The 22,991-nt window shown below is 38.1% G+C and overlaps 1 protein-coding gene across 3 annotated transcripts in view; it reads left to right on the top strand.

Annotated features, from left to right (window-relative positions):
- Positions 1-22,991, top strand: part of LOC123505106 (adenylosuccinate synthetase isozyme 1 B-like) — a 67,533-nt gene that overhangs the window by 17,485 nt on the left and 27,057 nt on the right. For all 3 annotated transcript variants that reach the window (XM_045256158.1, XM_045256156.1, XM_045256155.1), the window contains exons 3-6: positions 353-483; positions 1,007-1,211; positions 8,236-8,400; positions 18,454-18,608. In XM_045256158.1, coding sequence (XP_045112093.1) covers positions 353-483; positions 1,007-1,211; positions 8,236-8,400; positions 18,454-18,608 — 656 coding nt within the window. The remainder of the gene's footprint in view (positions 1-352; positions 484-1,006; positions 1,212-8,235; positions 8,401-18,453; positions 18,609-22,991) is intronic.

Here is a 22,991-nt window from a genome sequence, read left to right as displayed (position 1 = left end):
TCTTAAATTTTGATATAGTTTTACAAATAAAGCACTACTAATTAATTATCTACAACATAACACTTAATTATGCAATAAAAGAAATAGCTGAATAAACAAGTCATTAGCAACATAAACAACCTGAGTGCATTTACTATTACCTTACAATTGCTACTAATATAAAGTACTACACAAACTTGAAAATGGTAGTACATGTTCCATCACTATCATTCTACATCCTCTTGGTTGCAATTTAGTGACATTAGAAGAAGTTTGTAATTTTTTTTTTTTTTTTGCCCTGGAATGGATTCATTGATATATATTATATAAGATTGTTTTTTTTTCTCATTGAGTATAATAACACTTTTTTCAGGAAATGGTGTAATTGTTCATCTTGGGCAAATGTTTGAAGAGATTCATAAGAATGAAGCCAAGGGTCTGAAGGATTGGTCAGAGAGACTTATGATTTCTGATAGGTCTCATATTGTTTTTGACTTCCATCAGGTAAGAAATATTTAAGGAAAAAAATCTTCATATTTAAAAAAAAAAAATTATCTATGGTTCTACGTCTGTAAACTGGGGTGGAGTTGCTTGGGGAGGATTCTCTCTCTCTCTCTCTCTCTCTCTCTCTCTCTCTCTCTCTCTCTCTCTCTCTCTCTCTCTCTCTCTCTCTCTCTCTCTCTCTCTCTCTCTCTCTCTCTCTCTCTCTCTCTCTCTCTCTCTCTTTTTCCCAAGTGCTCAATGAAACAGGCCCTAGAAGCATGGCCGATGGCTTATAGATCAGTTTAGCCTGTGGGGACTTTAGCTAATGACATTCACCTGTTGATTACATTTTTATTCTATCATATTGTGTAAGTTTGTCAGCACAGCATTTTGTGACTTTGGCAGTCAAATATAGATTGGAACTTTATTTGATTTGTCTTAAGTTTTATCTTAGGTTTGTATATGTTGTATGAATTAATCAATATTTTTATAGCCTTTTGATTTCATAAGATCACAAAAAGGATCAGTGTGTAATTTCTTGCAGAGTGTTGATGGACTTCAGGAGCAAGAACGCTCTAAAGACAGTTCTGGCACAAAGACTTTGGGTACCACCAAGAAAGGCATTGGACCTTGCTATTCTAGTAAGGCTGGAAGACATGGACTTCGCATGGCTGATCTTTTAGGAGACTTTAATGTTTTTGAACAACGATTCAGAAACCTTGTTGATGCACACAAAAGAATGTTTCCAGGTAAACTTTGAAACTGAACAGATATTGAATTCTTTACCAGTACTGAAATCTATAAAGTATTCCAGAGACTGCTCATCATTGTGAGTATTTAACATTTCCTGGAAATAGGAATATCAGATGCTGTGTTCCCCTGCCTGTTTATTGTTCAGTGTTTGTGGTTTCATGTAGAGTAATCCCTTCTCATATCATGATTCACATATTGTACCCTCAGTACATTTTGGATTTTTCTGGCTAAGACATTCATGTCATTTTATATCACAGATCTCTGCATCTAATAGTTAATGATATTGTTTAGATTTTTTATTATTTGTGTTGTAAAACAAGCATTTTCTAGCTTGAAGCTTATGAAAATATACAGTATTGTATAACATTAATTGAAATATATGAAGAGATACAGTAAAAGTATGTAGTACATTGTAGATGAGTAGACAAAGAATCACACATACAGTATGGAAAACTAAACTTGGTAGGTGTGGGGCATGTCCTAGTTTGTGTTGTGTTCTGTTATTTTGCATTTGTGTGTAAAATTGTGAATTTATTTTAAACCCTACAATGTTGTCAAACTTTCTGCATATTCTAAGGTTTCTGGTAGTGAACCCAAGTACCAGTACCAGAAGATACTTATTATAGCAGAGGTGAGATTTCTTGACATGCTTAAGGAAGAGAGGTCACACACACACACACACACACACACACACACACACACACACACACACACACACACACACACACACACACACACACACACACACACACACTTCTTTGTATGTAAGTACACTTACTCATTGAGCAAGATTGAACAAAAGTACTCATTAGGTTTGGGAACCAATTGTCTTGAGTCTCAACTGGTTTGGGGACCAGTTGTCTTGGATCTCAACTGACTTGGTAGTCAACTGTCCAGAGTCTCAATGGATTTGTGGATCAGATGACCTGAGTACCAATCGCTTAGGGATCAGTTGACTAAACCAGTGGTTCTCAAACTTTTTTGGCTGTGACCCCCTACAAATTACTCCGACAGAGTGGCAACCCACTTCCCCAACAACAACGAATTTCTGTCAATCCCTATGAGGCATTTCGTTGTCTCCGTGTATCTGCTTGCCTTTCTATGTATGTATGTGTATGTATGCATGTATGTATATGTATGTACTTACATACGTATGTGTCTCTCTCTCTCTCTCTCTCTCTCTCTCTCTCTCTCTCTCTCTCTCTCTCTCTCTCTCTCTCTCTCTCTCTCTCTCTCTCTCTCTCTCACCGTCTTTAAAGGCTGAACAACTTACCATTACTTATGGGAAGGATGGGCTTGCTTCTCTCGCGACCCCCATAAATTATTTCGCGACTCCCCTGGGGGTCGGGACCCCCACTTGAGAACCCTTGGACTAAACCAGTGAGGGTGCAGATAAATTGGTCCCTAAGTTTGGGGACCAATTGTCTTGAGTCTCAGCTGGTTTGGGGACCAGTTGTCTTGGGTCCCAACTGACTTCGTGATCAACTGTCCAGACTCTCAATAGACTTGTGGATCAGATGACCTGAGTACCAATCACTTAGGGATCAGTTGACTGTAAACCCATAAGTAACTCCCAGCAAGACAGCGAAAAGGGTGGTAACTCCCTGCAATAAGTTTGTGTTAGGCCTTTGAAACTGTGACTTCAGGAAGAACATTGCACTGGATACCAATACCATCTGTGATGCAAGTAGAACTGAGGTGGTAGCTGCCCTGCTGCTCTCCATACCCTCATGAAGGACTGCATATGGACTAATTCCAAACTACACAGGCCATTTAAATTTGTAGCTTTTACATGCAGTACAGATGTGTGGCTCATAAAGGCTTTTTTTATTGCATTTTATATTAATATGACAATTAATTTGCATGCAGTTCAACAAAAATATCAGTCAATAATACAATGGTGAATGAAGTATTTGCCATGTGTCTAGTTACTGTGGTAATGTGATGTAGTCACAGTACTGCTTTACCAACAAAATAACACACATGCAGTTCTTATTGGGCCAGCACAGGGTTGGGAGAGAGGAAATCAAGATTTATTTATTTATTTTTTTTTTATGTAGGAAAGAGGACCAGCCAAGGGCAAAAGAAAAAGATAAAAAAAAAAGGCCCACTCAAGTGCTGGTTCTTTACAGGAGAAAAACGTTGGCCAAAATTAGGGAACAAATGCCTCGGTACCTTCCTCTTAAAGGAAGACAATTTTGTAGGAAGTTGGAAATACAGAGGCAGGAAGGGAGTTCTAGAGTTTACATGTGAAAGGTATGAATGATTGAGAGTACTGGTTAACACTTGCGTTAGAGAGTTGGACAGAATAGGGATAATAGGAAGAAGAGAGCCTTGTTCAGCAAGGCCACAGGAGGAGGGGAGGCATGCAGTTAGCAAGATCAGTAGAACAGTTTGCATGAAAATAGTGATAAAGATAGAAAGAGATGCAACATTTGGGCTGTGAAAAAGAGGCTGAAGACAGTCAGTCAGAGGAGGGGAGTTGATGAGACGAAAATCTTTTGATTCTGGAATCCCCCCAAACATGCGAAGAGTACTTCATACAGGGGCGGATAAGGCCCTTGTACAGAGTGCAGTTGGAGGGGAGAGAAAAACTGGCGGAGATGCCTCAACACCTAACCTCATAGAAGTTATTTTAACAAGGGATGAGATGTGAAGTTTCCAGTTAAGATTGTGAGTAAAGGACAGACCAAGGATATTCAGTGTGGAAGAGGGAGACAGTTGAGTGTCATTGAAGAAGAGGGGATAGTTGTCTGGAAGGTTGTGTCAAGTTGATAAATGGAAGAATTGAGTTTTTGAGGCATTGAAAACTACTAGATTTTCTCTGCCCAATGGGAAATCTTAGATAGATCAGGAGTCAGGCATTCTGTGGCGTCCCTGTGTGATCTATTGACTTCCGACTTCCTGAAGGGTTGGTCGTCTCTGAAAGGACGTGGAAAGATGTAGGGTGGTATCATCAGAGTGGATAGTGCAAGAAGTTTGATTAAGAATAATTGAAAGAGAGTGGGTGACAAGACAGAACCCTGAAGAACTTCACTATTACAGGTTGAACCTCCCAAATCCGGCAACCACCGGACCTTAGACTTGCCGGACCATGGAAAATTCCGAACTATAGGTGGTCCCCAAAACACCCTCTATATACTTACCCTGCATTATAGCTGTAACATTGTTTTGATATATGATAGTTGTATAGGAAAATATACATGCAGAAGTATATAGAAAAAGACGATGTAAATTAAGTTCAGCATGGAAAATTTTTGCCTGCGCCATTATCATCTTGCTGGACACAGGGACGTTACCAGCGCTCCGAAGCTTAAACCACAGTATGAGAGCACTGTCTAAATCACTGCTTTTACCCTCTTAAGTGTTCTACAAACCTCCATGTTCTTCTTGCTCTCACACTCGCTGTAAAACTTGAGAAGTTGATTCTTCTGCTTTTTTTTTATATCATAGGTGGTTGATGAGCCAATGTTGTACTGTTGGCATAGGCTCTGCACTGAAACACCTTTATCTAGCTTCCTCAATAGGTCCACTTTCTGTTGCACTGATATTGTCATATGTTTGCGCTTTTTCTTTGGTTCACACACAACACTATCACTTCCTGGTTGCTTGGAAGCCATGTTTAGGGGCAAATATTACAGAAAAATTTTTTTATGCACCTGGGGGGGGTGGTGCTTGCAATGAGCGGCAGCATGGTACTGATCCAAATTTGACCCAGAATGCCCGGGCTCCAAGACACAGTACAGTGCCGCCATGTCCTAGTGGTGGTCCGGCAAATTACTCCGGCCAGTTCAAAAATTCCAGCAAACAAAAATTTTGCCAGATTACAGGTGTTGCTGGATGAAAGAATACTGGATTAAGGAGGTTCAACCTGTAATAGATTTAGAAGAGCATTGGCCATCTACCACAGCAGCAATAGAACGGTTGGAGAGGAAACTTGAGATAAAGTTGCAGAGAGGATAGAAACCGTTGGAGGGCAGTTTTTGAAATCAAAGCTTTATGCCAGACTCTATCAAAAGCTTTTGATATGTCTTAACGCACAACAAAAGTTTCACCAAAATCTCTAAAAGAGGATGACCAAGACTCAGTAAGGAAAGCCACTGGTAGAGCGATCTTGACGGAAACCATGCTGGCGATCAGATAGAAGATTGCGAAGTGACAGATGTTTGAGAATCTTCCTATTGAGGATAGATTAAAAAACTTTAGACAAGCAAGAGATTAAAGCTATAGGACGGTAGTTTGAGGGATTAAAATGGTCACCCACTTTAGGAACAGGCTAATGTAGGCAAACTTCCAGCAAGAAGGAAAGGTAGAAGTTGATAGACAAAGTTGGAAGAGTTTGGCCAGGCAAGGTGCAAGCACAGAAGCATAGTTTTTGAAAGCAATAGGAGGGACCCCATCAGGACCACGAGCCTTATGAGGGTTTAGGCCCACGAGGGCATGGAAAACATCATTATGAAGAATTTTAATAGTAGACATGAAATAGTCAGAGGGAGGAGGAGAGGGAGGGACAAGCACAGAATCATCCTAGATGGAGTTGTGAGGAAAGGTTTGAGAGAAGAGTTCAACTTTAGATATAGAAGAGAAGGCAGTGGTGCCATCAGGATGAAATAAAGGAGAGAAAGATGAAGAAGTGAAGTTATTGGCTAAATGCCTGAAGTCTCAAGGGGAGTTTTAGTTTGAAAGATTTTGACATTTTCTATTTATGAAGGAGTGTTTGGCAAGTTGAAGAACAGACTTCTGGGCAGTAATATAAAGTGCTTAAGATTCAGGAGATGGAAGGCTCAATTACCTTTTGTGGGCAACCTCTCTATCATGTATAGCATGAAAAAAGGCTGTGTTAAACCAAGGTTTAGAAGGTTTAGGTTGAGAAAAAGAAAGGAATGTATGCCTCCATGCCAGACACTATCACCTCTGTTATGCATTCAGCACAAAGAGATGGGTCTCTGACACAGAAACAGTAATCATTCCAGGGAAAATCAGCATAATACCACCTCAGGTCCCCTAACTGGCAGAGGTAAAACGCCAGAGGCACCTTCGCTTTGGGGATCCTGGGAGGGATTGGAAAAATAGGACAAGATACAGAAATGAGATTGTGATCGGAGGAGCCCAACGGAGATGAAAGGGTGACAGCATAAGCAGAAGGGTCAGAGGTGAGGAAGAGATCAAGAATGTTGGGCGTGTCTCCAAGACGGTCAGGAATACGAGTAGGGTGTTGCACCAGTTGCTCTAGGTCATGGAGGATAGCAAAGTTGAAGGCTAGTTCACCAGGATGGTCAGTGAAGGGAGAGGAAAGCCAAAGCTGGTGGTGAACATTGAAATCTCCAAGAATGGAAATCGCTGGGGAAGGGTAGAGGGACAGAATGTACTCCACTTTGGAAGTTAGTCAAAGAATTTACTATAGTCAGAAGAGTTAGGGGAGAGATAGACAGCACAGATGAATTTAGTTAGAGAGTGACTGTTGAGTAGAAGCCAGGTGGTGGAAAACTCGGAAGATTCAAGAGCGTGGGCACGAGAGCAAGTTAAGTCGTTGCGTACATAGATGCAACATCCAGCTTTGGAACGAAAATGAGAATAGAGAAAGTAGGAGGGAACAGAGTAGGGGCTACTGTCAGTTGCCTAAGACAGCTGTGTTTCAGTGAGAAAAAGATGATGATGTTTAGTAGAGGACAGGTGGTGTTCTAAGAGATTGAAAATTAGATCTAAGACTGCAAATGTTGCAGAAGGTAATGAAGAAAAAGTTGAGGGAGGTGTCAAGGCGTTTGGGGTCATTATTAGGAGAGGAGTCTGACCTGGGGACATTTGTGGTTCCCTCCCCAGAAGAGGACTCCGAGGCTAAGTTTGTTGTCGCCATTTTTTAAATTTTAGTTTTCAAGTGAACGGTGTATGTGTGGTAAGTACATGTCGTTTTGTGATAACTAGGAGAGTTGCCTTTAGAGGGCAATCTGTGACTGCCCCCTTGAGTTGTGAGACATTAAGGGAAACGTTAAGCAAGATCTCAACTAGCTCTAATGGAAGGTTCACAACACCCCTTGAACTAGTGCAATTAGACTTTGCTGGGAGTAAATTAATTTGTGAATCATTTGTTATTTGCACCACATGGTTTACCATTAGAAGGGCCCCAAACAATGAGATGTGCATGTGCACAGTACACCCCCTCCACCATCACTACAACCCCCCCCTCCACCTCTCTCTCTCTCTCTCTCTCTCTCTCTCTCTCTCTCTCTCTCTCTCTCTCTCTCTCTCTCTCTCTCTCTCTCTCTCTCTCTCTCTCTCTCTCTCTCTCTCTCTCCAGCCAGTGATTGAACATGAACATTCTGCCACATCTACTGATCTTTATGATTCACATACCTCCTTTTAATGTTGTTCTATACACATTTGGCTGCAATGTAATTTTTTTTTTCTGTTCATAATCATTTTTCTTTCTTTGTGGAATGGACTAATCAATTTCCCATTGATTCCAATGAGAAATAAAGATCTGGCTTGTGTCTAGATTGGGTTTTCCCCTTGACCTTAGAACAGATTAAGGACATCCCAGTCTCAGTACATGTGAAAACACTGAGAGGCTAGTTATGAGTATTTGCTATTAATTATTATGAAGAGTGTGCATAATCAGATCATGTGAATACTGTAAGCAGAAATACTTAGGATCAATGTTTTGCAGTATATAACAACAGTACTTCAAGATGTGTCATGAGAAACAGTTTTAGAATTTGAATCTTCCAGAGAACTTTGGGAGTGTCAGCTGATCCCTATATTGAAACAGTTAGCTTATGTCCAAATGTATGTCAGATTATCTGAAGGTATTTGAGAATAGTTATTGTGTAGAATGTTGTTACTGAGCACTTGAATTTCACAAATTTCTTGAAATTTACATGTCCATGACACTTCTACAAGCCTCCTGACTAAACACTAACTCTATCACCTTTACAGTTTTCAGTTTCATTCCTATTCAGATGTAAACTATTTTAATGTTTATGAAAACTGACAACAATTAGGAATATTTTACTTGCTTTACAGAACTGAAGGTTGATATTGAAGAAGAGGTTGCCAAGTATAGAGTGTATGCTGATCGAGTACGACCTCTAGTGGCAAACACTGTGGCCTACATTCATAAATGCCTTCAAGATAACAAGAAAGTGCTTGTAGAGGGAGCCAACGCTGCCATGCTGGACATTGATTTTGGTGAGTAGTAGTAATAGAAGTAGTAGTAGTAGTAGTAGTAGTAGTAGTAGTAGTAGTAGCAGCAGCAGCAGCAGCAGCAGCAGCAGCAGCAGCAGCAGCAGCAGCAGCAGCAGCAGTAGTAGTAGTAGTAGTAGTAGTAGTAGTAGTAGTAGTAGTAGTAGTAGTGGTGGTGGTTGTGATGGTGGTAGTAGTAGTAGTAATAGGTAGTAGTAGTAGTTGTAGTAGTGGTGGTGGTAATGGTGGTGGTAGTAGTAGTAGTAGTAGTAATAGTAGCAGCAGCAGCAGCAGTAGCAGCAATAACATAACTGGAGTACATAGAGAAGATGAATGGACACTTATTGATAATTATACTTTGCATATGTTTTTTTTCCAACTTTAATCAGAAATGGCTTAATCTTTGCACACTGTTCATCCTGGTCATGATGGAAGTTAATTATGTCTATCAAAATGTCTACCAGTGAAAAGAGTCATGTCAAGGGGTGAGTTTTTGATAGATCTCTGGGACAGGAAGGGGTAACATTTTCATATGGAAGGTATGGTTTAGAAAGGTTATAATGGTGTAAGGTTTTTAGACTTACATAGATGTGTATGTGTGTGCATGTTCACATCTGTTTATTAATGTACTTGTGACATTATGTTGGAGGTTTCTTATTACGGTCAAAGTAGAACAAAAATATGGTGGGTTATGACAGGTGACAGCAACATATGATTAAAGTATGCTACTATGGGGTCATTCCACACTAATGTCATTCTGAGATGCAAAATAAAAAAGATGGTCTAAACTAGGTTTGTAATATATAAGATTAAAGCTTAAAATCTGAAGTTTCCGAATTTGAAGAGAAAACTGAAAAACTTCAAGCCAAATTTTTGTATGAGGCTATTGAAGTTAGAGAAAATTAAGAAAAAAAATACAAAAAAAACCTTGACTATAGTTTCCCATTTTTTCATTACATGGAAGGGTGTTGATTCTGATTTTGATTCATGTTAGAAATATGGTCATCATTGTATTAGGCTAGGATGTTGTTGGCAGTTCTTAGCAGTTTAGTACTCAGTAATAATTGATCATATAAAACAATTTTGAATGGAATAACCATAACAAAAAATTTGATGTTTGTATAGGGCAGTGATTTTTTTGGAGCAGCTTAATATAACTTCATTTCCAATGTAGATTTAGTTTTTCTCTGCAGAGAGAAAGATAGAAACTGTAGGAGGGCAGTTTGTAAATCAAAGCTTTGTGCCAGACTCTATCAAAAGCTCTTCATATGTCTAATGCGACAGCAAAAGTTTCACCAAATCTCTAAAAGAGGATGATTAAGACTCAGTAAGGAAAGCGAGATCACCAGTAGAGTGACCTTGACGGAAGCAATACTGGTGATCAGATAGAAGATTGTGAAGCGACAGATGTTTAAGAATCTTCCTATTTACAATAGGTTAAAAAACTTTAGACAAGCAAGAGATTAAAGCTATAAGATGGTAGTTTAAGGAATTAGAACAGTCGCCTTATGTAGGAACAGGCTGAATGTAGGCAAACTTCCAGCAAGAAGGAAAGGTAGAAGTTGATAGACATAGTTGAAAGAGTTTGGCCAGGCAAGGTGCAAGCACCTTTAGAGCAGTGAGGGCATGGAAAACATTGTGAAGAATTTTGATTGAAGACATTGAATAGTCAGAGAGAGGAGGAGAGGGAGGGACAAGTCCTAAATCATCCAAGGTGGAGTTGTTAGCAAAGGTTTTGGAGAAGAGTTTAGGTTTAGAGACAGAAGAGATGTCAGTGGTATCATCAGGATTAAATAAAGTAAAGAAAGATAAAGAAGTGAAATTATTGGAGATGTTTTTGGCCAGGTGCCAGAAGTCTTGAGGGGAGTTTGAGTTTAAAAGATTTTGACATTTTCTATTTATGAAAGAGTGATTGGCAAGTTGAAGAACAGGCTTGGCATGATTCCGAGAAGTAATATAGAGTGCGTGAGATTCAGGAGATGGAAGGCTCAAGTACCTTTTGTGGGTAACCTCTCTATCATATATAGTACAAGAACAGGCTATGATAAACCAGGGTTTAGAAGGTTTAGGTTGAGAGAAAGAATGAGGAATGTATGTCCATGTCAGATACTATCACCTCTGTTATGCATTCAGCACACAGAGACAATGTATATACAGGGGATCCTCGTGATTCGACCATTCGCAGTTTGAATTATTGCCAATTCGAACTCAGTTAATTAATACCCAACCCTCAAGAATTGACCGACTGACTCGCCAATTTGGCATTCATATCTCGTATGCCACCCACGTGGTCAAAATCCACCATCACCCCATATTCACCACAAACCTGCCAGGCAGAAGTGTAAACCGATGCTGCCATGTGTCGTCGCTAAGGCAGCGTCACACTAGCACTTTTCTGTCAAGTTCTTCTGTCAACTTTTGTCGACGCTGGTCTTCACACGCAAGCTCGCTTCCGCCTTTGTCGTGTTTGTCAACTGTAAACAAACATGGCGGCTCCTTCACTCCCTGCAAGCTGTTGCTATTTTTTTGTTGCTATTTTTGGCCTTTAATGATCTCTATGAGAAACTCTTCAGATAGCTTTGTCCACTCATAAACAACAGAGCTGCTCATTTTGGCCAATTGTTCCTTGGAAGTTCTGCCTTGGAACATCGCAGTCCCAGACAATTGTAAACAAACAACTGAACTACTTTTCACTGTTAGGCTTGGACAATATATATATATATATATATATATATATATATATATATATATATATATATATATATATATATATATATTTATTTACATGTACTTACCAAGATTCTATTGATTTGAGATTATAGCATCATTCCAATTAACAAGTAAATAAATTTTATTATAAAAGTGTTAATTAGAAACCATAGATCTTAATTTGACAAAAAATTGACGCTACAGGAAAACATGCGTTTCATCTGACTCAAGACGATGGAAAGCCACCTCTAGCCCCAGCCCTAAGAAGCACAATTTCCTGCCTTTCAAAGATAAGCTTGAGCTTATAAGAAAGTGTGAGGCAGGTATAACTCAGTTTCGTTGCAGTGCAAATGGATGTCCCTTGATCAGCAGTATCAACAATTTGGAAGAAAAGTCACAAGTACCACGAGACAGCTGCAAGTGTTTTTATTTCCAAAAATATACTGTACAGCACCCTAATGTGTTTAATAGAAAAAAGTTAGATATAAATGAAGCCTTTAATAGCAATGATTTAGTCCAAGTTAGTGTTTTTTAGAGGTTGTATTGATGTTTTTAGGGGGTCTAGGCTGGAGGTTGGTCCCTATCCCCCCTAATTTTTAAGTGTCATGGGAAAAATTGCTTCACGATTCGAATAAACGCTGATTCTACCTATGAAAAACTACTTTTCACTGTTAGGCTTGGACAAAATATATATATATATATATATATATATATATATATATATATATATATATATATATATATATATATATATATATATATATATATATATATATATATATATATATATATATATATATATATATATATATATATATATATATATATATATATATATATATATATATATATATATATATATATATATATATATATATATATATATATATATATATATATATATATATATATATATATATATATATATATATATATATATATATATATATATATATATATATATATATATATATATATATATATATATATATATATATATATATATATATATATATATATATATATATATATATATATATATATATATATATATATATATATATATATATATATATATATATATATATATATATATATATATATATATATATATATATATATATATATATATATATATATATATATATATATATATATATATATATATATATATATATATATATATATATATATATATATATATATATATATATATATATATATATATATATATATATATATATATATATATATATATATATATATATATATATATATATATATATATACGGCAACCCCGCTTAACGAAGGTTCACACAACGAAAAATCGCTACAACGAAGGTTTCATTTTACTACCATCTGCTCGTTTAACGAACACCAAACTCGCTTTAACAAAATTTTATCCAGGTAATTTTTTCCAAGTTTGAAAGCCCTGCCGTATCACGCAAGCCGACAGACTTTTGAATACACCAGCGCCTCTCTTGGACAAAATGCGCACCACTCATTGCCCCTGTTCAAAACAATAACAGCATTAGCACCAGCTTGTCTTCCCTTGCTCAGTTTACCTCCAAAACGCCCTGGAATGTCATCTAGCGTTACTAAGAAGATCAGGAGGTCTCTTACTCTCGAAGTGAAGCTGGATATTATTCACAGACACGAGAGAGGCCAAAAAACTAATAGCATTGCTTGCCACCATCTTGACTGCATCTACTGTCTCTACTATTTTCAAGTCAGCAGACTATTAACCCCTTCAATACGGTGACGCCTATGTAGGTGTCATGAAGCCCCAGTAGCATATACGGTGACGCTTACGTAGGCATCATATTTCTTTTCTGAGCTTTCTTCCGTTCAGTTGTCCCTTATAGTGTGTTGGATACCAACTACACACGCCGTATGCTGTCTTTGAAATCTTAGTGCTCCTCCCACCATCCTTGTCTCCACCAATCACTAAAGATAAGCTACAAGCGTCCCGCCTTGTGTCTAAAATTACCCAAGGGCATAGACTGTTCCCATCTCTCTCTCTCTCTCTCTCTCTCTCTCTCTCTCTCTCTCTCTCTCTCTCTCTCTCTCTCTCTCTCTCTCTCTCTCTCTCTCTCTCTCTCTCTCTCTCTCTCTCTCTCTCTCTCTCCTCTCCTCTCTCTCTCTCTCTCTCTCTCTCTCTCTCTCTCTCTCTCTCTCTCTCTCTCTCTCTCTCTCTCTCTCTCTCTCTCTCTCTCTCTCTCTCTCTCTCTCTCTCTCTCTCTCTCTCGCCCACTTTCCTCTTCGAAGGCGATATAGTGACTAAAAAATAGCAGCATAATACACAAAGACGACAAGTATGACAAGCTTGCACGAGTTTCCCGCTCTCCGGCGCGCAGCACTACCTCCTGTATATTATACAGGCGGGCTTTTTTAACATCCGGCACGAAGGGGTTAAGAAGGCTGGTGAGTCCGTATCTTTCTTGCAAGGTAAAAGAACCACCTGAACTCGTGATTACAGTGGATAAAATGGAAAGCCTTGTGGAAATGTGATGCATAAGTTTTGTATGTGATACAATGATGCGCCCTTTGTTTACATTCCACAGGTTGCCGGTTAGTGTCTTTCCTGTTTCACTCTCCCTTCCTTCATAAATTTAAGATCAACATTATAAAGTTACGTACATACATACATTAGTGTACATTTTAATGACTTTTAATTTGCAAGGAAGATATGGTCTCACCAGCCTTTTTAATAGAGTCTGCTGACTTGAAAATAGTAGAGACAGTAGATGGAGTCAAGATGGTGGCGAGCAATGCTATTAGTTTTCTCCCCTCTCGTGTATGTGAATAATATCCAGTTTCACTTGGAGAGTAAAAGACTGGTCTTCTTAGCAACGATAGGTGACATTGCAGGGTGTTTTTGGTGGTAAATTGAGCGAGGGAAGACGAGCTGCTGGTGACGCTGTTATTGTTTTGAACAGGGGCAGTGAGTGGTGCGCGTGTTGTCCACGAGAGGCACTAGTGTATTCAAAAGCCTGTTGGCTTGCGTGATATGGAGGGGCTTTCAAATTTGGAAAAAATTACCTGGATAAAAGTTCGTTAAAACGAGTTTGGTGTTCGTTAAATGAGCAGATGGTAGTAAAATGAAACCTTCATTGTAGTGAAATTTCGTTGTGTGAACCTTCGTTAAGTGGGGCTTGCCTGTATATATATATATATATATATATATATATATATATATATATATATATATATATATATATATATATATACAGTAAGGTCTCGGTTTACGTCAGACTTACGTTCCTGAAACATGACGTAAGTCGATTTTGTACGTAAGTCGAGTTTCCGTACATTTCAAAGCATATTATGGAGTTTTCAACCAATCATTGTTTATGGTCATTCAGGTAAGATAAAGGTTATATTGTTATATTATTTACAAGTATGTAGGAATATGAAACACTAGCTTGTTTTTGTTGTTGATTAGGGCTACAAACGCGAAGGACTGCAGGTTGCTGAGAGGGGTGGACGCGTGAGGCTGCCAGTAGGGTGGGCAGGTCGAATGTTGTGAAAACCACAGGGCGGACAGCTGGGAGCGTAGTGCAGTGCGGTGGGAGTAGAAGCGTGGGCTGTGGAGCAGGAAATGCAATAGGAAAGGGCAATAGGGATCAGCAGACAGGTGCAGACGGTGCAAGTCAGCTGCGAGTGTCGTGTGGCCCAGGCGAAGGCTCCGGAGTTGTTATTGTAGTGATGAGTGCGTGAGCCCTCAAGGTCGTCAACCTCCCCGTTGTCATGGTAACGGGGTTCCCATTTTCTTCTTCCCTCCCTCACACACAGCTGTTGTCTCCCTTCTCATGTCTTTTAATTATGCCCTCTTTTTCTTGTAGCATAATGGTTTACCTTTTCTTAGCATCACTGCTGTCACTAAGAAGTTTTCTCTTTGGTGCCATTGAGCAAGATACTAAGAACTTGAGTCAGTAAACGCAGAAGTAGGATAACACTCTTGCCAGGGGCGATGGTGTGGTGGAACTGAGGCAGGGTGTTATTGTATTCAAGCGTGAGGCGGGCGGTGTGGCGGGCAACCACCAACAATAACAAATCCCGCACTTTACGATTTATAAATTTTCAATTTTTTTAATCTTAAATTGCCTTATAGTGGACTGACGTAACTACGAGTTTGACGTAACTCGAGACCGACGTAACCTGGGACTTTACTGTATATATATATATATATATATATATATATATATATATATATATATATATATATATATATATATATATATATATACATATACACACACACGTTATGCAGCATATTGGGCCACCGGTGTACCACTACTTTCATGATGTCATATGAGTCATTGGAAATTAGAGGAGCTACGAACAAATTTTCTCACATTCTCGCATTTATGTTCGCAAAACATTTATATTAGCTTTTTACAAACCTTGCCCCCAAGAAAGGATCGTTTTGTAATGCATAAAGTGAAACCTTAATGGAATATCAAAAAATAAAGCAGAGATGAGATGAGCCATAGATGAAGCCGGAGACACGTGGCCACTCGGCCGCTTCTTCTTCTTGTGACCCTTTTAGCTGCGTGTTGTCTTTCCCCATGATATTTGTTTCCACTCCTCTATTGCCTGCTATAATGGATATCATATCTTAATGTTCATATACGCTCATGCCGTGAGGATAACCTCAACTCCGTGGCACTGAGTGATAGTGATACATGAAATACGCGTATTTCATTAATAATTCACTATCACTCGGTGCCACAGAGTCAAGGTTATCCTCGTGGCATGATCGAATATGAATACTAAGATATGATATCCATTATAGCAGGCAAGAGAGGAGTGGAAACAAACATCATGATGAAAGTAACACGCAAGCAAAAGGGTCACAAGAAGAAGAAGAAGCGTCCGAGTGACCGCGAGTCTCCCGCTTTGTCTGTGGCTCATCTCATCTCTGCTGTATTTCTTGGTATTCCATATAAGATTTCACTTTATGCATTACAAAACAATCCTTTCTTGGGGGCAAGGTTTGTAAAAAGCTAATAGAAATGTTGTTTTGTGAACATATATGTATGTATATGACAGTAACACCACCTGGAGAGGTGGAACCTCAGAGCAACGTGATAGCAACCTTGTCACCGTCCCTCCAAGCGTTCATGGATGCCATTTCGCTGCAAGAGGCTACTCTGACATTGTTAAAGAATCTTGGATCCAGCTCCAGGAGCGCTAGAGACAGAGGTGGGGAGCCAGCCAATCACCGCGAAGCTATTGCGTTCAGTCCCTCACCCGGCAAATTCAAACCCAAAAAATTCGCTGAAACGGATGTGGTTGTACATTATGCGGTCTTTTTGGTCAAACTTTATATAGTACGTTAAACCGAAATTAGTTAAAAGAACGTTCGTTAAGCGGAGTATTACTGTGTTTATATATATATATATATATATATATATATATATATATATATATATATATATATATATATATATATATATATATATATATATATATATATATATATATACACACAGGCAACCCCTGTTTAACGAAGGTTCACACAACGAAATTTCGCTATAACGAAGGTTTAATTTTGATACCATCTGCTCGTTTAACGAACACCAAACTCGCTTTAACGAAGTTTTTTCCAGGTAATTTTTTTCCAAATTTGAAAGCCCCACTGTATCATGCAAGCTGACAGGCTTTTGAATACATCAGGAGCTGCTGGTACTAAGGGTTGCCTCAGGAGAAATCCTGAGACACCTATAGAATAAAGATCAAGATCAAGCCTCTCGTGCACAACACAGGCTCTGCTGATACAAAGGCCTGACTCAGAAGAAATTCTGTGTCACCTGTAGCATCAAGATCAAGATCAAGATCACGCACCACTCACTGCCCAGTCAAAACATAACAGCGTCACCAGCAGCTCATCTTCCTTAGTTCAACTTACCACCAAAACACCCTGCAATGTGGCCTAACGTTCCTAAGAAGACCAGGAAGTGTCTTACTCTCGAAGTAAAGCTGGGTATTATTCACAGACAAGAGAGAGGCCAGAAAACTAATAACATTGCTTCCCACCATGGCTTGACTCCATCTACTGTCTACTATTTTCAAGTCAAGATACTCTATTAAGAAGGCTAGTGAGACCTCATCTTCCTTGCAAGCTAAAAGAACCACCAGAACTTGTGACTCTACAATGGATAAAATGGAAAGCCTTGTGGAAATGTGGTACATAAGTTTTGTATGCAGTACCATGATGCGCACTTTGTTTACATTCCACAGGTTGCCGGTTAGTGTATTTCCCGTTTCACTCTCCCTCCCTTTATAAAGTTAAGATCATCAACATTATAAAGTTACGTACATACATACATTAGTGTACATTATAATGACTTAAATTAAACTACCTAAATGTTTAACTTCATAATTTTTACTTTCATTAAACCTTTGATGCACTCTCACTTTGCTTACTCTCAATGGAAGTTCAAATCAGGGGTTATACTTGTTATAATTGGTTTGCTTAACGAAGTTTCGCTTAACGAAGTGTTTTATAGGAACGTAATCCCTTCGTTAAACGGGGGTTGCCTGTATATATATATATATATATATATATATATATATATATATATATATATATATATATATATATATATATATACACACACACACACACACACACACACACACACACACACACACACACACACACACACACACACACACACACACACACATTTATAATGTCCTGGTACTTAATTATTGTCATTATTTTTGCCTAATTTCTTAAAGGAATTGCAGTTTAATGACTGCAACAAAATTTTTGTAACGACCGCAACTGTGTTTTATTTTTTGTAGGAAAAACTGAAATGGAATTTGACAAAACCTTTACATCTTTGCATAGCTTAAAGCTTCATTTACAATCTTGATATAATATATTCTGAAAGTTCCTTTTAGTTTTGCAGAGTTTTGCACATGTATAACAGTAAATCAAACTTTGGGTTGCATTTATGTAATGACCACAATGGCCTCTTTATCAGTGAATATGAAGAACACCAATAAATACAGAATATTCTGGATAGTTTCTTTTTCTTCTTTTGCCATTAGTACTATCTTGGTAAGAATAATATCACTCTACCTGCATAACTTCTAGAGTTATAGGTAAGAGTACACACATAAGTTACGTCCGAATGTAATGACCGCAACGGTGGAATGACCTTACTATTTCTGTTGCATATAGCAGTACAATGTTTTTTTAAGTGTCTTTTTAAGAGTGTGAAGTATATTTTTTAAATATTTACAATCTGCCAAAATTTGATATTTTAAATATCAAATGCTGTGACTTAGATTCATTATACTTTTAAAAATATAAAAGGAAGCTTTCATCCACAGGTACTTACCCATATGTGACATCAAGCAACTGCAGTATTGGTGGTGTGTGTACTGGCCTTGGTATTCCTCCCCGTTATATTGGAGAAGTATATGGTGTGGTAAAGGCTTACACAACCAGAGTGGGTGTGGGTGCATTCCCTACTGAGCTAAATGACGTAAGTGCATTTCGTAGTTTTTTTTTTTTTTTCAGATTAAGAGATTGTTCTATGATTAATCTTTGTACTGTACATATATCTGGCTATTTAGGTAAGGTAACAGTATCGAAGTATTTGATATTTATGAAATATTACAGTACCTTCAAATTTTATGGTATCTGAGTTTCGTGATCTATGTGTTTCACACTCAGTAAATTCTTATGATCCTGACTTTTGGGCATTATTTCTTTGACTGTCTTTTGTTGCAATATGGGTCATACATTCTAACCATTTGCATCACAGATAGTAAAAATTGATACAATCTTGCTATGTATTGTATTTAGGTGCATTTTCTTGTACAGTCCACATCCCTGAACATATAAGTTCTTTGTGGATAAACTACTTGGTAGCCACAACACTAGTCATGCTGACTTGTATGGAAGAGAAGAGGGTAAAAAGAAGGGATGGTGCTGACAGACTGTAAGAAAACAAAGAAATGAGAAATATCTTGTTTCTGTGATGGATGTGATAGTATTGTGCTGCTGAATTACTCAAGATGTGAAGACATTACACACAATTTTAGATGCAATGGCACTGCACTGCTACACTTTCTGATGCAAAGAAATACACACACACACACACACACACACACACACACACACACACACACACACACACACACACACACACTCCAAACGACAGAGCGGGAACCCACAAAGGCCAGCCATAGCAGCCGCCAACGCATCCAACCACACACGTAACTACCAGGCCTGGCCCCCCAGTGACCACACACCCACATGTTTCCAGGAAAAGTAAGAAAAAATGGATAGACCGGTAAGGAATAAATTACCAAATTCAAAATATGTTGATGAGGCCCAGGGAGCAAAACCGAAAGTGGCCAGTCAAAGCATGAGTCCAGCTTCAACAGGGGCAACATTGCAAGGTAGATTGGTGATGTCGGAGAAGAGATTTGAGGAGTTAGTGAAGGAATTAAAAGTTCAGAGGAGTGAGGAGGAGCAGGATAGAGAATTCCGCAAGGCTTTGAAGGAAAGAGTTAAGAGACTGGAGGAAAATGAAAACGATTGGTGGATGAGAATGCGCATTTGAAGGTGGAGGTTGAAAAATACAAGAGACGGTTGGAGGAGAAAATGGAGAGAGTAGTAAAGGAGAAAGATGACTTTAAGGAAATGATTAGTGAGCAGAATGAAAGGCTTGAAAGGGAATGGGAACTGAAGAAAACACAATGGACTGAGTCGAGGGAAGCAGAGATGGTTGGATTACAAGAAATAATTAAAGATCAGTTGAAGGAAGACAAAAAAGAAAGGTCCAAGGAACTGGTTAATGTAATGAAGAATAAGGAAACATTGATAAGGGAAATAGCAGAAAAGAAGAAGAGTGTGTTAATATTTGGGATGAAAGAACAAAATATAACATATAAGCCTAAGAGAATTAAGGAAGAATTGAAAACGGTAAGAGATCTGTTAAAAATCTAAATGATGATGAAAAAAGACCTACAAGAAGAAGTGGAAGAGATCCATAGACTGGGTCCGTATAAGGAGGGAGTGAGCAGACCGATTAAAGTAGTACTGAAGTCACAACAATCTGGAGGATGTCCTATATAGAACATCAAAGTTAAGAGAGATAGAAGGTTGTAAAGAGGTGTTTGTGAGAAAGAATAGAAATGAGGAAGAGAGGAGTAGATATAAGGAATTGGTGGAAGAGGCGAGAAGGAAAAATGATGAGCGGTCTGAGGAGGAAAGAGAAAAGTTTTTGGAGAGTTATAGGAGAGAGAGTCAGAAAGTGGTATGTGGAAAGAAGGAATACGTAGGAACCCCTAGAGGGAGCAGTGGGTGGACCGTAATGTATACTAATATAGATGGGATACTGTCAAGTAGATTGGAATTGCAAGACTATATGATGGTGGAGAAGCCTGATATAGTGTGTTTGACTGAGACAAAATTGCATGAAAAAACAAAGATAAATTTGGATAATAAATATAATATATGGAGAAAGGATAGGGAGAGTAAAGGTGGAGGAGGAGTTATGATTATGACGAAGAAAGAAATAAATGTGGATAAGGTTTGGTATGGGAAGAACAATGCAGAAGTGATAAGCATAAGGATAAAAAGTGATGGAAAAGAATTAATAATCATGGTGACCTATGTACCTCCTAAAACAAATTCTTGGACATTAAGGGAATACGACAATATGATCAAGGATACTTTACAGAGTTTGGAAAGTGTATTATCTGGAAAAAGAAAGGTGATACTAGTAGGAGATTTTAATTGTAAGGAGGTGGATTGGGAAAATCTAGTAAGTGGTGTTGGAGAAGAAGCATGGGGAGAGAGATTTCTTAATCTAATGATGGAAAATATGATGGAACAGAGGGTGAAGGAAAATACTAGATATAGAGGAGATGATGAACCGGCTAGACTGGATTTGGTGTTAACAAGAGAAGTGTACCTATGTGGAAATATACAATACAAGTGTCCTTTGGGAAAGAGTGATCATGTGGTTATGGAAATGCAGATAGCAACAACACAGCGAAGGAAGGACGAGACATACAGGAGTGGTAGATTGAATTATAGAAAGATGGACACAGAAAGTTTGAAAAATTATTTCAGAAAATTAGATTGGGAGGAGATGTTACAAATCAGAGAAGTGCAAAAGAAATATGAGATTTTTATGAAATATTATAAAGAAGGAGTTATGAAATTTGTACCAAAGTATAAACCGAGAGAGGAAGGAAGAAAGGATTGGTTTAATGCAACTTGTGTTAAGGCTAAGGAAAAGAGAGATGTGGCTTGGAAAAGATGGAAAAGAGCAGGAATATACTAAATAAGGAGAATTATAGAGTGGCGAGAAATGAGTATGTGAGGGTAAGGAGGAGGAAGAAAGAAAATTTGAAAAAGATATTGTAGACAAGAGTAAGGAACATCCAAAATTGTTTTACAGGTTCATAAATGGTAAACTTAAAAGAGAGAGTCCATTGAAAGATTAAAAGGAGAGCAAGGGATAGTAGATGACCCTAAGAATATAGTGGAATTGCTAAATAATAGGTTTCAGCAAGTATTTACTAAAGAAACAATGTTTGTAAAGCCACAGAATGTACAAGGAAATGTGCACATGGATGACATTAAGATACCTAAAAGGAGTTATATAAAATGTTGGAGGAACTTAAAGATGATAAAGCGATGGGACCAGATGAAGTTTCAGGAAAATTATTGAAGGAGTGTAGAGAAGAATTGATTGATCCATTATATGATATTATAAGGTGTTCATTAGAAACAGGGGAAGTACCAGTAGAGTGGAAGAGCTGAAGTGGTGCCCATTTATAAGGGAGGCAGTAAGGAAGAGCCTCTTAACTATAGACCTGTGTCTCTAACAAGTGTGGTCGGTAAGATTTGTGAGAGGGTGATAAAGAAATATTGGATACGGTTCCTGGAGGATCATAAGTTATTATCGGATCATCAATTTGGCTTCAGGAAAGGGAGGTCATGTGTAACAAATCTACTGAGCTTTTATTCAAGAGTGGTTGACAAAATACAGGAGAGAGAGGATGGATGGACTGTGTATATTTGGATTTAAAGAAAGCTTTTGACAAGGTACCTCACGAGAGACTGTTATGGAAAGTAGAGATTTATGGAGGACTGAAAGGAAAAGTGTTAAAGTGGATGGAAAACTACTTGAGATGGAGGGAGATGAGAACGGTAATAAGGGATGCAAAGTCGGACTGGTTGGTGGTGGAGAGTGGAGTCCCACAAGGCTCAGTGCTGGCACCAATACTTTTCCTGGTATATATTAATGACATGCCAGAGGGAGTAAACAGTTATATTAATTTGTTTATGGATGATGCGAAGTTGTGTAGGTGTGTGAAGAGTGAAGAAGATTGTGAAATTTTACAGGCAGACCTGGATAAGATTTGGGAGTGGAGCAAGAGGTGGCAAATGGAATTTAATCTGAGCAAAAGTCATGTGATGGAGATGGGAAAGAGTGGAAGACGGCCAAGAGGGTCATATAAGATGGGTGAAGAAGTAGTGTTGAAAAAGGTGGAAAAGGAAAAGGATTTGGGAGTGATAATACAAGACCATGGGCAGTTTGAGGCTCATATTGATAAGATGTTTGGAGAAACGTATAATTTGATAAAAAAAATATTGGATTAGCCTTTCATTATATGGATAAAGATATGATGAAGAAATTAATTAGTATGGTAATTAGACCAAGATTGGAATATGCTGGAGTGGTTTGGTCCCCTTATAAAAAGAAGCATATAAGGAAGTTGGAGAGATTGCAGAGAATGGCAACAAAAATGGTTCCGGAATTGGCAGAAATGACCTATGAGGAGAGATTAAAAGAAATGAATTTGCCTACCTTGGAACAAAGAAGAGAAAGAGGAGATTTAAT

This window comes from Portunus trituberculatus, chromosome 17 (assembly GCF_017591435.1).
Source record: "Portunus trituberculatus isolate SZX2019 chromosome 17, ASM1759143v1, whole genome shotgun sequence".
In the NCBI taxonomy this organism is placed as follows: domain Eukaryota; kingdom Metazoa; phylum Arthropoda; class Malacostraca; order Decapoda; family Portunidae; genus Portunus; species Portunus trituberculatus.
The sequence above is the reverse complement of the archived record's forward strand: the minus strand, read 5'-3'. Positions and strand labels throughout refer to the sequence as shown.